The sequence below is a fragment of the Ictalurus punctatus genome, chromosome 8, assembly GCF_001660625.3.
Source record: "Ictalurus punctatus breed USDA103 chromosome 8, Coco_2.0, whole genome shotgun sequence".
NCBI classification, from domain to species: domain Eukaryota; kingdom Metazoa; phylum Chordata; class Actinopteri; order Siluriformes; family Ictaluridae; genus Ictalurus; species Ictalurus punctatus.
This window is the reverse complement of record NC_030423.2, coordinates 30,423,903-30,436,402: the sequence shown is the minus strand read 5'-3', so window position 1 is coordinate 30,436,402 and position 12,500 is coordinate 30,423,903. Positions and strand designations below refer to the sequence as shown.

General features: G+C 44.7%; 1 protein-coding gene across 3 annotated transcripts in view; it reads right to left on the bottom strand.

Moving 5' to 3' along the window:
• The window catches only part of si:dkey-237h12.3 (teneurin-3), a 143,000-nt gene that overhangs the window by 64,870 nt on the left and 65,630 nt on the right, over window positions 1–12,500 (bottom strand). For all 3 annotated transcript variants that reach the window (XM_053682186.1, XM_053682187.1, XM_053682188.1), the window contains one exon: window positions 1–139. This exon is cut by the window's left edge and continues 27 nt beyond it. In XM_053682186.1, the coding sequence (XP_053538161.1) occupies window positions 1–139 (139 nt within the window). The remainder of the gene's footprint in view (window positions 140–12,500) is intronic.

The following is a 12,500-nucleotide window of genomic DNA, read 5'->3' as shown; positions in this document are numbered from 1 at the left end:
AGAACCCAGTTCTCCTGCAGCTGCACACACTCCGACGTGCTCTGGAACTTCTGATTGGTCAGCGGCGTGTTGATTGACAGGTGTTGCTTATGCTGATGTGGAGCAGGTGGGGGAGGGGCTTGCTGGCTCGACAGCAGCTCTGTTGGCAAAAGAACAGGAAATGATCAGCTGTTAGAGATAATTTATATATATATATATATATATATATATATATATATATATATATAATTCATATTCATTCCTGTGCAGGTCAGTGTTTGACTCAGTGACTCATTCAGGCATGATTGAGATTCATTCCTGTGCAGGTCAGTGTTTGACTCAGTGACTCATTCAGCCATGACTGAGATTCATTCCTGTGCAGGTCAGTGTTTGACTCAGTGACTCATTCAGGCATGACTGGGATTCATTCCTGTGCAGGTCAGTGTTTGACTCAGTGACTCATTCAGGTATGATTGAGATTCATTCCTGTGCAGGTCAGTGTTTGACTCAGTGACTCATTCAGGCATGACTGGGATTCATTCTTCTGCAGATCCGTGTTTGACTCAGTGACTCATTCAGCCATGATTGAGATTCATTCCTTTCTTTGTTCGGCAGATCAGCATTTGACTCAGTGAATCTTTGGGCTATGACTGAGATTCAGTTCTCTATCATTCACAGATCAGTGACTGAATGAGTGAATCTTTCATTCATATCCAAAATTCACTCCTCTGTGAATCTGTGAATCATTTGTTCATGCCTGAGATTCACTCCTCTCACATTCAGCAGGTTAGTGTTTGAATCAGTGAATCTTTCAACCATGACTGAGATTCATTACTTTGTAGTTCAGCGAATCATTTGAGTCAGTGACTTCAACATTCAAGATTCCTTCAGACTCTTGGATTAGCCTACTAACATGCTAACATGCTAATTAGCTATCAGCGTACAGCAGCTCGGCCCATCGACTGTCACACACCAGTGGAGTCAAAGGAATAAAATCAAATCTTTTTTTTTTTTAAAAAAACACGTATTTCCACGTTAAACACAGCGTGATTTGTCATTTTGAAAATGAAACTTGGTCAAATCAGAGCAGTGCATTCTGGGTACAGCGATGTTGCCTGGATATCTCATCTACTGAACATCACTTACGCCAAGAAAGCCATGGAACAGATGCTGCGTCCTTCAACCAAGGAGGAACCGGAGAGGGGAAGTGGGCCAGGGCGCATTAAAACCAGTGTTGGAACGAAGCCATAACACTTTATAGCAGCTTTATGAGGCATTATTAGAGTTTGTAAAAATGTCGTTATAAAATTAAACTTCATGAATGTGGGCTTTATAGAAAGTGTGACATTATTCAAATCCAACAAGGTGCCTTAAAAACAATAAATAAACACACAAAGTCATGCTAATTTCTGCTAAATGAGCTGTAAGGAGGAAGATCGTACCCGTGCTAGCAGATGTTCCAGACAGAACACACTTCCTGTTTGATTACAGCCGTTTCTATCATTTAACTAATGACCAGAAACATCATTAAACACCAGCGAAAGGGTTTTATTTCGCTGATTTCTCATTTCACACCAGGCCGTGTTGATTGTCCCCTCTGTTCTGATTATTTTTCCATTTACGACTTTCCTGTTTCTGCCTGATTACAGACACTCGAGCGTATTCTGACACACAATCAGAGGAAATGCAACGTTTATACTGTTTATATGCAAAGTCGCATGAAAAAAAAACTCAATACATCAAAGCATCAGCGGTGAAAACTGAATTAGTAAAAAAAATAAACCCCAAACCTAACGTCAAGGTAAAAAGCGCGGCTGTCAAACCGAACGCGGCGTCGGATCCGAATGCGTTTAGCGAGGCGGCTTATGAGTGTTATATTTACCACTTCACACCGACACGCTCCTGACAGGAAAGTTTCATTTTAGTGTAACGAGACAGACTCGCTGGGGGAGTGCGGATTTATTTACAGAAACTCTAATCACAAATCCAGAGCAGTAATTACAAAACGCTTCCAGTTTCTTCAACGTGAGCTGAAAAACACATCCGAGTTCCACTGACACTAAACACAAAACCGTTCTCTTTCCTTTTCTTTTCTCTTCTTTAATTGTAAGTACGATCTAAAGCATACTGTCGGAACTAAAACTGATGTTCATGTACATTTCAGAGCGCAGAAATAAGTACACGTACATGTACCTGCAGAGGTGCAGCAACACCGCGAGCAACTAAAGCCGCAACAACTCCATCATTAAAATCAATCTCATACCAATCTCATTATCGATCGCGGGGACGTTTACTCACTACTTTACTACCAAAAACACGCCTCGGAGAGTAAATACTAAAGTTGTGTCCCAAATCACGTACTATACACTTACACTATGCACCGTGTACTCTACCGTCTAGTCTATGAAGTGTAGAAAGGTGATATCGTCTCAAACAGAACACGAGCGGGTTTCTTACTCACTGGAAGTGTAAGCCGTTTCCCAGTCGATGGCGCATGACGTCATACTCACGTGACGCGACGCCACTAGCTTTAGCCTAATGCCCAGAGTAGACACTGACTTTCTTCAGTTTACTGTTTGATTCAACTTTACCTTTTATTCCCAACATGACCTCAGTCCTCATCAGACGGAGGAGACGTGTGGAGTATTCCTGTTTTAGTCGCATTATGGACGTGCGTTACAGACGTGTACACGCCTTAATCACACTATTAACGTCGTGTGGGAGTTTTCACCGCGTTGTGCGACAGGACACGTACACACACGGCAGCGCTCGACCGTCTGACGGCAAACAAGAGAGCACGGCTGCGTCCCAAACCGCCTACTTACCTGCTATATATTTTAGGAGAAATACACGTATTTAGGTAAGTACGCGGTTTGAGACGCAGCCCACGGCTTCAAGCGGTCGTCTATTAGCACGTACAGCACGACTAATAATTAACCCACTCGAAGCTTTCGTAAAATTAAACATGAAACACCCGAAACTGTACACGGTCCCATAACGAACACCAACTGTACGTCGATACGTGAAATTCTGGAGGGACGTCGGACGACGTGGCGCGGGGACGTGATGACGCGTGACGTTAATCCATCTACGTTCTATAACACGCAAAACAGGAACATGACAGGAGTATTCTAAAAGCCACTCATGTAAACACCTTAATCAGAATATTACACGTCTCATTCAGAATAACGTCAGTAATTAGATCACCGCCGTCCGTGTAAACGTCGTCAGTGCTGCACGAGCTCAAACATGTTTATATCCAAAACGCTCCTCTGTGCTCGGGGAAACTGGTGCGAGTTAAAAGGTTTAGATCCAGTTTATTGTTATTATATGCGGTACTTGCGTGCGTGCGGTGTAAACTCTGTTGTTTATTGTAACGCGAGCGGTGTGTAAGTGATGTGTTAGTAACGAGGTGGAGACGCGGTGATAAACACTGCAGCGAGTACGGACTGTAATGTCTGATTAAAACGGTACCATCAAAGTAAACATGAATAAAGGACATGTGTAAAGACAGCGAGGAACAGAACCCACACGGCGCGGGGAGCAGGACCCGCACGGCGCGGGGAACCGGACCCGCACGGCGCGGGGAGCAGGACCCGCACGGCGCGGTGAAAGGGAGATTTCATTATTCATTTAGGACTGTAGTTTAATTACCGGTTCTTTTTGTGCATCCATAAAAATAATAGATAAATACTTAGATAGGAGTGTTTATATTTGTAACACTCAGTTTGTGGATTTTATTCTAAATAGGCGAAAAAATGGTACTGAAAGTTTGCCCCGCCCCCATCCAATTAATCAAAAATCTAATCGCCTGATTAATCGATGATGGAAATAATCGTTAGTTGCGGTTTACTAGCACCAGAGCGAAAAAACTGCTGAGTGGAAGTTACAGTGAAACTCCATTTACACACGGACACAACAGTGCTTGGACCCCTATGATCGCGGCTCGTTATTCATTTTCTTTCCTCAAAAACGTTTCAGTAAATGAGTTTTACTCTTCAGGAAGTGGTGAGCAGGCGGGAGCGATGCTTCCTGAGTCATGGCCGAGTCCGAGGCCGTCGTCCCTCGGTAACAGTAACCGCTATGACAGCTGTCATGTTATATTGATGAATTTCCCCTTATCGCTGTTCAGCAGTCTGCATTAACGAGGAGTGTTAGTGCAACTAACGTGTGGGGGAGAGACGGAGACGAGACGGAGACGGAAGAAGATGGAGAAAGAGAAGGAGACAGAGGAAGAAAAGGAGACAGTCACATTACAATATTCTCAATACATCTCTGTCTCTCTCTCGCTCTCTCTCTCTCTCCCTCTCCCTCTCTCTCCCTCTCTGTCTCTCTTACCCTCTCTCTCCCTCTCTCTCTCTCTCTCCCTCTCCCTCTCTCTCCCTCTCTGTCTCTCTCTCCCTCTCTGTCTCTCTTACCCTCTCTCTCCCTCTCTCTCTCTCCCTCTCTCTCCCTCTCTCTCTCTCTCTCCCTCTCCCTCTCTCTCCCTCTCTGTCTCTCTCTCCCTCTCTGTCTCTCTTACCCTCTCTCTCCCTCTCTCTCTCTCCCTCTCTCTCCCTCTCTCTCTCTGTCTCTCTCTCCCTCTCTCTTTCTCTCCCTCTCTGTCTCTCTCTCTCCCTCTCTCTCTCTCTCTCTCTCTCTCCCTCTCTCTGTCTCTCTCTCCCTCTATCTCGCTCTCTCCCTCTCTCTTTCTCTCCCTCTCTCTCTCTCCCTCTCTCTCTCTCCCTCTCTCTCTCTCTGTCTCTCTCTCTCTTGCTCTTTCTCTCTCTCCCTCTCTGTCTCTCTCTCTCTTGCTCTTTCTCTCTCTCCCTCTATCTCGCTCTCTCCCTCTCTCTGTCTCTCTCTCTGTGTTGTGCGCTCTCACTCTCTCTCTCTCTCTCTCTCTCTCTCCCTCTCTCTCTCTCTCTCCCTCTCCCTCTCTTTCTCTCTCTTTTCACAGTAAGCCCTAATTATAGTCCATTTCCTGTTCTGGTCTTTTATTATTCATCATCAGAACCATGAAGCTTTCAGCTAAAATGTGTTCAGAGCCGCACATTTTATTTTCATTGTATTCTCACACATGGAGCGACAGATTAAATTCACTCGATGACATCATCATAAGTCGATGTGAATTACGAGAATTCACTTGATTCATCATGAATGAAGGATGAAACAAATCAATGAATCAACTTCATCTACACGCGTAAACACCGGGACAGAGGAAGGATCTGAGCGAGACAGGGGCCAGACTGTGATGGCTGGACGACTGGGTCAGAGCATTGTGGGTGTTCCCAGCATGCACTGCTTACTACCTACCAAAAGTGTCCAAGGAAGGACAGGATCATGGAGAGCAGGATGCACTATGGGAAGAAGGCGAGCTGGTGGAGGCAGTGTGATGCTCTGGGCAATGTTCCAAACGTAGCACCTACCTAAACACTGCTGCAGAGCGAGTTCACCCCTTCATGGTAACGGTGTTCCTAATATCAGTGTCCTCTCTCAGCAGGGTGACGCTCCCTGACACACTGCACACACTGTTCAGGAACGGTTTGAGGAACACGACAAACAGTCCGAGGTGTCGACTCGACCTCCGGATTCCCCAGATCCCGATCCGATCCGGCGTCTGTGGGACGTTCCGGACAAACGAGTCCGATCCACGGAGGCCCGACCTCACATCTTACAGGACTCAAAGGAGTCAGATACCACAGCACACCTTCAGAGGTCTGGTGGAGTCCAGGCCTCGACGCCTCCGAGATGTTTTGGAGGCACAAGGAGAGGAGGACCTACACGATATCACGTAAGTGGTTTTAATGTTATGGCTGATCGGTGTAAGTGAACACTGCCACTGTTGTTGTTGTTGTTGTTGTTGTTGTTGTTGTTGTTGTTGTCACTGTTACCAAAGATTCTTTTTTCTTTCTGTTTACTTTATGCTCTATTCTTTTTTTATTCATCTTTTGGAATGAAAAGGTAACAGTAGCAGGGCTGAAAGCGTCTCCTCCGTGTTCAGGAGCTGTCAAATAAACCAGGAAGTGAAACACTGCAAAGTGAGTTCAGTGATTGTGACTTTTCTCGAAAAAAAAAAAAAAAAAACGGTCGATGAAAACTGCTAATTGCTAACGCTAGCACTCTGATCAATATTAGCTAGAAACTCTGTCTCGAACTCCAGGGACCAGGAAAAAGCTTCTCGACTCATAAACAGGAAAAATGAAGAAATTTCTTTTTAAGCTTGAAACTAAACAGCACAAAGATGCCATCACTCTGGGCTTTTTCTCAAAAATCTTCCACCGATGCGTGAAGCGTGATGTTGTTCGAGTTAGAGATAAAACCGTATTTTTCCGAGCGTAATTACGTTTGTTTACTTTTTTATTTTGCTGAAGAAACTCTGAATGAAACTGTAAGAAAACCGGTGGCTATTGATTTTCTCCGATAGCGCTCGATGATAAATGCTTTATTGATCACTAAGAGGGCATTTTGCTCTTTTTATTGATATTTAAAGAGTTTAATCAAAGTTATTTTTCTGGAGAGAACCCCGGAGAACGTTCTCCACACAGCACCGGCGTTTATATCGATATTATTATTGATGCTGAAGGGCAAATCTGGAATTCAGAAACTGAACGAAGACGTTTTATGATCTTTAAAAAGCGTTTAATTAAAAGCTCAGACTGTCTCAGGATTTTAAAACAGGGTTGGAGAAACGTTCCCTTCTTTTTCCCGGGAGGTGTGACGGGAACAGACGGACGAGGAACACGATAACGCTGAATTGATTTTGGACTTTGGACCGAAAAGTGTCCAAGTGGTCGATGAAAATGTCTAATTGGTAATGCTAGCACTTTAGAGATATAGAAACACACGTTATTGATCCCCGGGGAGAAAATGTACCGATTTAAGGATGACCTCGGGGGAAGTGAGGCTGTTTTCTTTTTTTTTTAAATTCATCTTTCATGTTCACTTCAAAGAATAGTCTAAGCTGAGACATTAAAAGTTTCCCATAAGCTCTTTTTCCGCTTCTTTAGCTCACAGCACACTCGGTTATTGCTGTAAAATGTCAACACAATTTATTTCTCCTCAGACGAGACGTGCCACTCTGCCGCCGAGAACCGGAGAACGTTTCATTCTGTTTTACTCTCTTATTGATTTTTCTTATCTGTTTCTATTTCTGTCCATTGTTCAAAACTCTGAGTCCAATCCATTATCGTTTTCTTAAACGTGAGATTATCATGCAGATGTTGAGCTCTGGATTGGGATTGTCCTCCAGGTGTTGATTAAAATTCATTCAGGTATCTCCCCCCACACTCAGCACGCTCAAGCTGCCCGCAGCGCGACTTTGTTTACCTTGTCATTGTGTTTTGTTTCGGTTTCTGTCCTGTCTCCACCCGTTTTGTGATTGGTTGTTTCTCTTGTGTGTCAGCACTGACGACGTTTACACGGACGGCGGTGATCTAATTACGGACCTTATTCTGAATGAGACGTGTAATATTCTGATTAAGGTGTTTACATGAGTGGCTTTTAGAATACTCCTGTCATGTTCCTGTTTTGCGTGTTATAGAACGTAGATGGATTAACGTCACACGTCATCACGTCCCCGCGCCACGCCGTCCGACGTCCCTCCAGAATTTCACGTATCGACGTACAGTCGGTGTTCGTTATGGGACCGTGTACAGTTTCGGGTGTTTCATGTTTAATTTTACGAAAGCTTCGAGTGCGGTTAATTATTAGTCGTGCTGTACGTGCTAATAGACGACCGCTTGAAGCCGTGGGCCGCGTCCCAAACCGCGTACTCACCTAAATACGTGTATTTTCCTACTATATAGCAGGTAAGTACGTGGTTTGGGACGCAGCCGTGCTCTCTTGTTTGATGTTGAACGGTCGAGCGCTGCCGTGTGTGATCGTGTCCTGTCGCACAACGCGGTGAAAACTCCCACACGACGTTAATAGTGTGATTAAAGTGTGTACACGTCTGTAACGCACGTCCATAATGCGACTAAAACAGGAAAACTCCACACGTCTCCTCCGTCTGATGAGGACTGAGGTCATGTTGGGAATAAAAGGTAAAGTTGAATCAAACAGTAAACTGAAGAAAGTCAGTGTCTACTCTGGGCATTAGGCTAAAGCTAGTGGCGTCGCGTCACGTGAGTATGACGTCATGCGCCATCGACTGGGAAACGGCTTACACTTCCAGTGAGTAAGAAACCCGCTCGTGTTCTGTTTGAGACGATATCACCTTTCTACACTTCATAGACTAGACAGGAAAACTCCACACGTCTTAATTCCATCTGTGTTTACTTCCAGTGTGACTTTAATCGGTTTAAGATCATCAGTAATCTCTGTTCACGTGCTGGTGTCTTAATCAGAGTATCGTCTTAATCGGGTTCATATGGGATTATCGCTGTCCGTGTAAACGCACTGCATGTCCACAGCTGTTCCAGTTTCCCCCTTTGATTATTTGTCAGTGTGTAGTCTTGTGTTTCTGGATTACTTCCTGAAGTATTGAGCTTTTTGATGATGTTTCTGCCGGGTTGTTGATCGCCTGAGCCGAGCCAGTTTAGGATTCTGATGTTGCTCTTCGATTTGGATTCGTCTGCCTTCCTTCAGTAAAGCCTTGAACTGCGTTCGTATCCGTCTGCACTCGCCTAACGTGACACTCGGGCAGTAGCGCAGGTTCATATTAACGCTCGTTCTAATACCTTATCGTTTCTATAGCAACGGCTCGTTCACAGGGACGTGTTGACGTGATGAAGCTTCGTGTGAGGAGAAATGTGTTTATGTAGCGTGTAGGGAAGGAGTCTCCAGTGTCAGCGCTGTGTAGCAGTCAGAGGTGACGCTGTAAAGCTACCCCGAAGAGAGAGAATAAAGGGAGGATAACGCGAGGCTGGTGAGGAACGCGTGTTTACAGCAGAATTTCTCTGGAGCAGAATCCGATGGCTAGCTGCCATATAATTATTGAAGCTCGTTTATATATTAGCATTTCAGCTCATCTGATGATCCATAAAAAAAGATAAATTGTGATCATTATGGCGCAGAGACGATCCGTCTAAACTCAGCACATCGTAATGGCTCCCGGAGCTCACTACGCTTAAGGCAAGATGAAAATGTTTCCGCGAGCCGGCGTATCAGTAATATCTCCATTAACCCGCGCAGACACGACACACACAGACGTCCGGGTCGTTCCGGTTCCCTCGCCGCAGCTCCACACACACCAACACCATTTGTTTCCTGTCTGTATTTAGGAGAAAGCTTCGGTGCCGTCCTGGAGGTTTAGCATTTAAATTGGCTGATGCAGGCGCATTGCTGTTTTTACTGCCGAGTGTGTGTGTGTGTGTGTGTGTGTGTGTGTGAGTGAGTGTGTGTGAGTGTGTGTGAGTGTGTGTGATAGATCAGGACACACTAATCCTCCTCACAGCTCTATTGTTCCTCAATGCAATCTCCTTCTTTTCAGAAAGATGTTTTTTTAATCCACGCGTTACGGATGCACTTTATTAACATTATTACTTTTCACATATTACATGTCATTTGATTAAAAATGATTATTAATACTTAAATAACTACACACTATTCCGGTATGAATTATTACTTATGAATTAGTTAATACTGTAATAGTTTATAATTGTAATGATTGTTATGATTAAGTATCACGAATGTTTAATATAATTTTATGTAAATCTTCATGAATATTAATCTGGGCGGCAGGGGCGTGTCCAGGGCGTGTCCAGGGCGTGTCCAGGTGGAGCTGCAGGGATGACGGACAGCTTGTTAGCGGTGAAATTGTTCTTCATTATTCAGATTATATCCCAGTTTTATGGGAGGACCTGTGGCTCCAGGGTGAAGGAACGCAGTACTCGGAGTGAAGATCCGGCTGTGATTCAGCAGCTTCGCTCTCGACTGCGTTCAGCGCGCTACCTGCACTAGCTACATACACTCACGTGTCTCCTGCTTCCTTCTGCGCGTCACTGTTCCTCCCAAAGTCTTTCACACGTTTAATGTAGAGCTGGGATTTACTTTATCACTCGCTCGTATCAACAATACTACTGTTCCATTTTTTACAAGAACCTCGTCATACTTTTATCCGTTTATAGTTACATTTAGTGTTCATAAAACCAGTCAGTCGTCGCTTATGTTATAGGAGCTATAAATGCTCGTTCTCCTACCATCCTCTCTTTATTCTCTCTCTCTCTTTATTCTCTCTCTTTATTCTCTCTATTCTCTCTCTTTATTCTCTCTCTCTATTCTCTCTTTATTCTCTCTCTATTCTCTCTCTTTATTCTCTCTCTCTATTCTCTCTCTTTATTCCATCTCTTTATTCCATCTCTTTATTCTCTCTCTTTATTCTCTCTCTCTTTCTTCTCTCTCTCTCTCTATTCTCTCTCTTTATTCTCTCTCTTTATTCTCTCTCTCTATTCTCTCTCTCTTTCTTCTCTCTCTCTCTCTATTCTCTCTCTTTATTCTCTCTCTTTATTCTCTCACTATTCTCTCTCTTTATTCTCTCTCTTTATTCTCTCACTATTCTCTCTCTCTCTTTATTCTCTCTCTCTCTCTTTATTCTCTCTCTCTATTCTCTCTCTCTATTCTCTCTCTTTATTCTCTCTCTCTCTATTCTCTCTCTTTATTCTCTCTCTCTCTATTCTCTCTCTTTATTCTCTTTATTCTCTCTCTCTATTCTCTCTCTCTATTCTCTCTTTATTCTCTCTCTTTATTCTCTCTCTATTCTCTCTTTATTCTCTCTCTCTATTCTCTCTCTCTTTCTTCTCTCTCTTTATTCCATCTCTTTATTCTCTCTCTCTATTCTCTCTCTCTTTCTTCTCTCTCTTTATTCTCTCTCTCTCTGTTCTCTCTCTTTATTCTCTCTTTATTCTCTCGCTCTACTCTCTCTTTCTTCTCTCTCTCTATTCTCTCTCTCTCTGTTCTCTCTCTTTATTCTCTCTTTATTCTCTCGCTCTACTCTCTCTTTCTTCTCTCTCTCTATTCTCTCTCTTGCTTCTCTCTCTCTATTCTCTCTTTATTCTCTCTCTATTCTCTCTCTCTATTCTCTCTTTATTCTCTCTCTTTATTCTCTCTATTCTCTCTCTCTATTCTCTCTTTATTCTCTCTCTTCATGTTAATAAGATATAAACCACAGCTTCTGTCCTCTGTCCTGAAGATCAAAGCACTGACACTGGAGACTCCTTCCATACACGTTAAATAAATAATAATAAACTATTATCAGTGCAGTACGAGTCCCTGTGAACGAGCTGTTGCTATAGAAACGATATCGTATCAGAACGAGCGCATTAATATAAACCTGCGTTACTGTCCGAGCCGCTGTTCTAGAGCATTAATCAACACCTGACGACCAATCAGAACGCAGAATACAAATGATCTTAACATGGGTATTTAGATGTAGGCTTGCTCCGATGGATCCCGGTGTTCCACGGTGTTCCCGGTGTTCCCGGTGTTCCCGGTGTTACACGGTGTTCCCGGTGTTCCCGGTGTTACACGGTGTTCCCGGTGTTACACGGTGTTCCCGGTGTTACACGGTGTTCCCGGTGTTCCCGGTGTTACACGGTGTTCCCGGTGTTCCCGGTGTTACATGGTGTTCCCGGTGTTACACGGTGTTCCCGGTGTTCCCGGTGTTCCACGGTGTTCCCGGTGTTACACGGTGTTCCCGGTGTTCCCGGTGTTCCCGGTGTTACATGGTGTTCCCGGTGTTCCCGGTGTTCCCGGTGTTACATGGTGTTCCCGGTGTTACACGGTGTTCCCGGTGTTCCCGGTGTTCCCGGTGTTACATGGTGTTCCCGGTGTTACACGGTGTTCCCGGTGTTACACGGTGTTGGAGCCACACATCAATTTCATCACCTGCCCACCGTGGCTCCGCCCCCACTGTCGTTTTGCCTTTTTAAAGTAATAGAAATGGTTTATTTCCGTTAGAGACCGGACACTACAATTAAAAACTGAAGGTGTGTGCTGGATTCAGCCCGAGCCGAACGAGTCCGAGTCTCGGCACAGATCAGACAGCCAGTGTGTCGTTGTGCTGTTTTGTAGTTGTTGTGTTTTTCATGAGGAGTAATAATGAACCCACCGTTCAAGAGACTGCTGCCCCGAACTGCCTCTGATTCCAAAGCGAAATGGACGCTCATACGCCAGGGGGAAAAGCCCCCTCCCCCGCCTCCTCCCCGCCCCCGCCCCCCTCCCGGTGATATCGGTGTAGTCACACGTCGATTGAGCGGAGTGGAAACTTCCTCAGTGTCACCCCCCTAGTTAGATGTTGTTTATAAGGTGACAGTAAAGCTGAGGCAGTGAGGCAGTGAGGCAGTGAGGCAGTGATTAAACTGTGCAGCAGTGGTGTTGGTTTCATCTGAAACAGTGTGAAGTGTCCAGGTTTCTGTGCCTCTCTGCCGTATCTGCTTAATCTGCAGAGCTGTCTCGCTCCACTTTGATCTGGTGAAGAAAAGCCGTTCAGGCCGCGTGTTTCTGCTGAGAGATCGCGCCGAGGAGTTTCTCCGAATCGCAGTCGGAGTAATTAAAGCCGCTCTGTCTTTTCTCTTCATCGCCATCCGTCAGCCGGCGGCCAT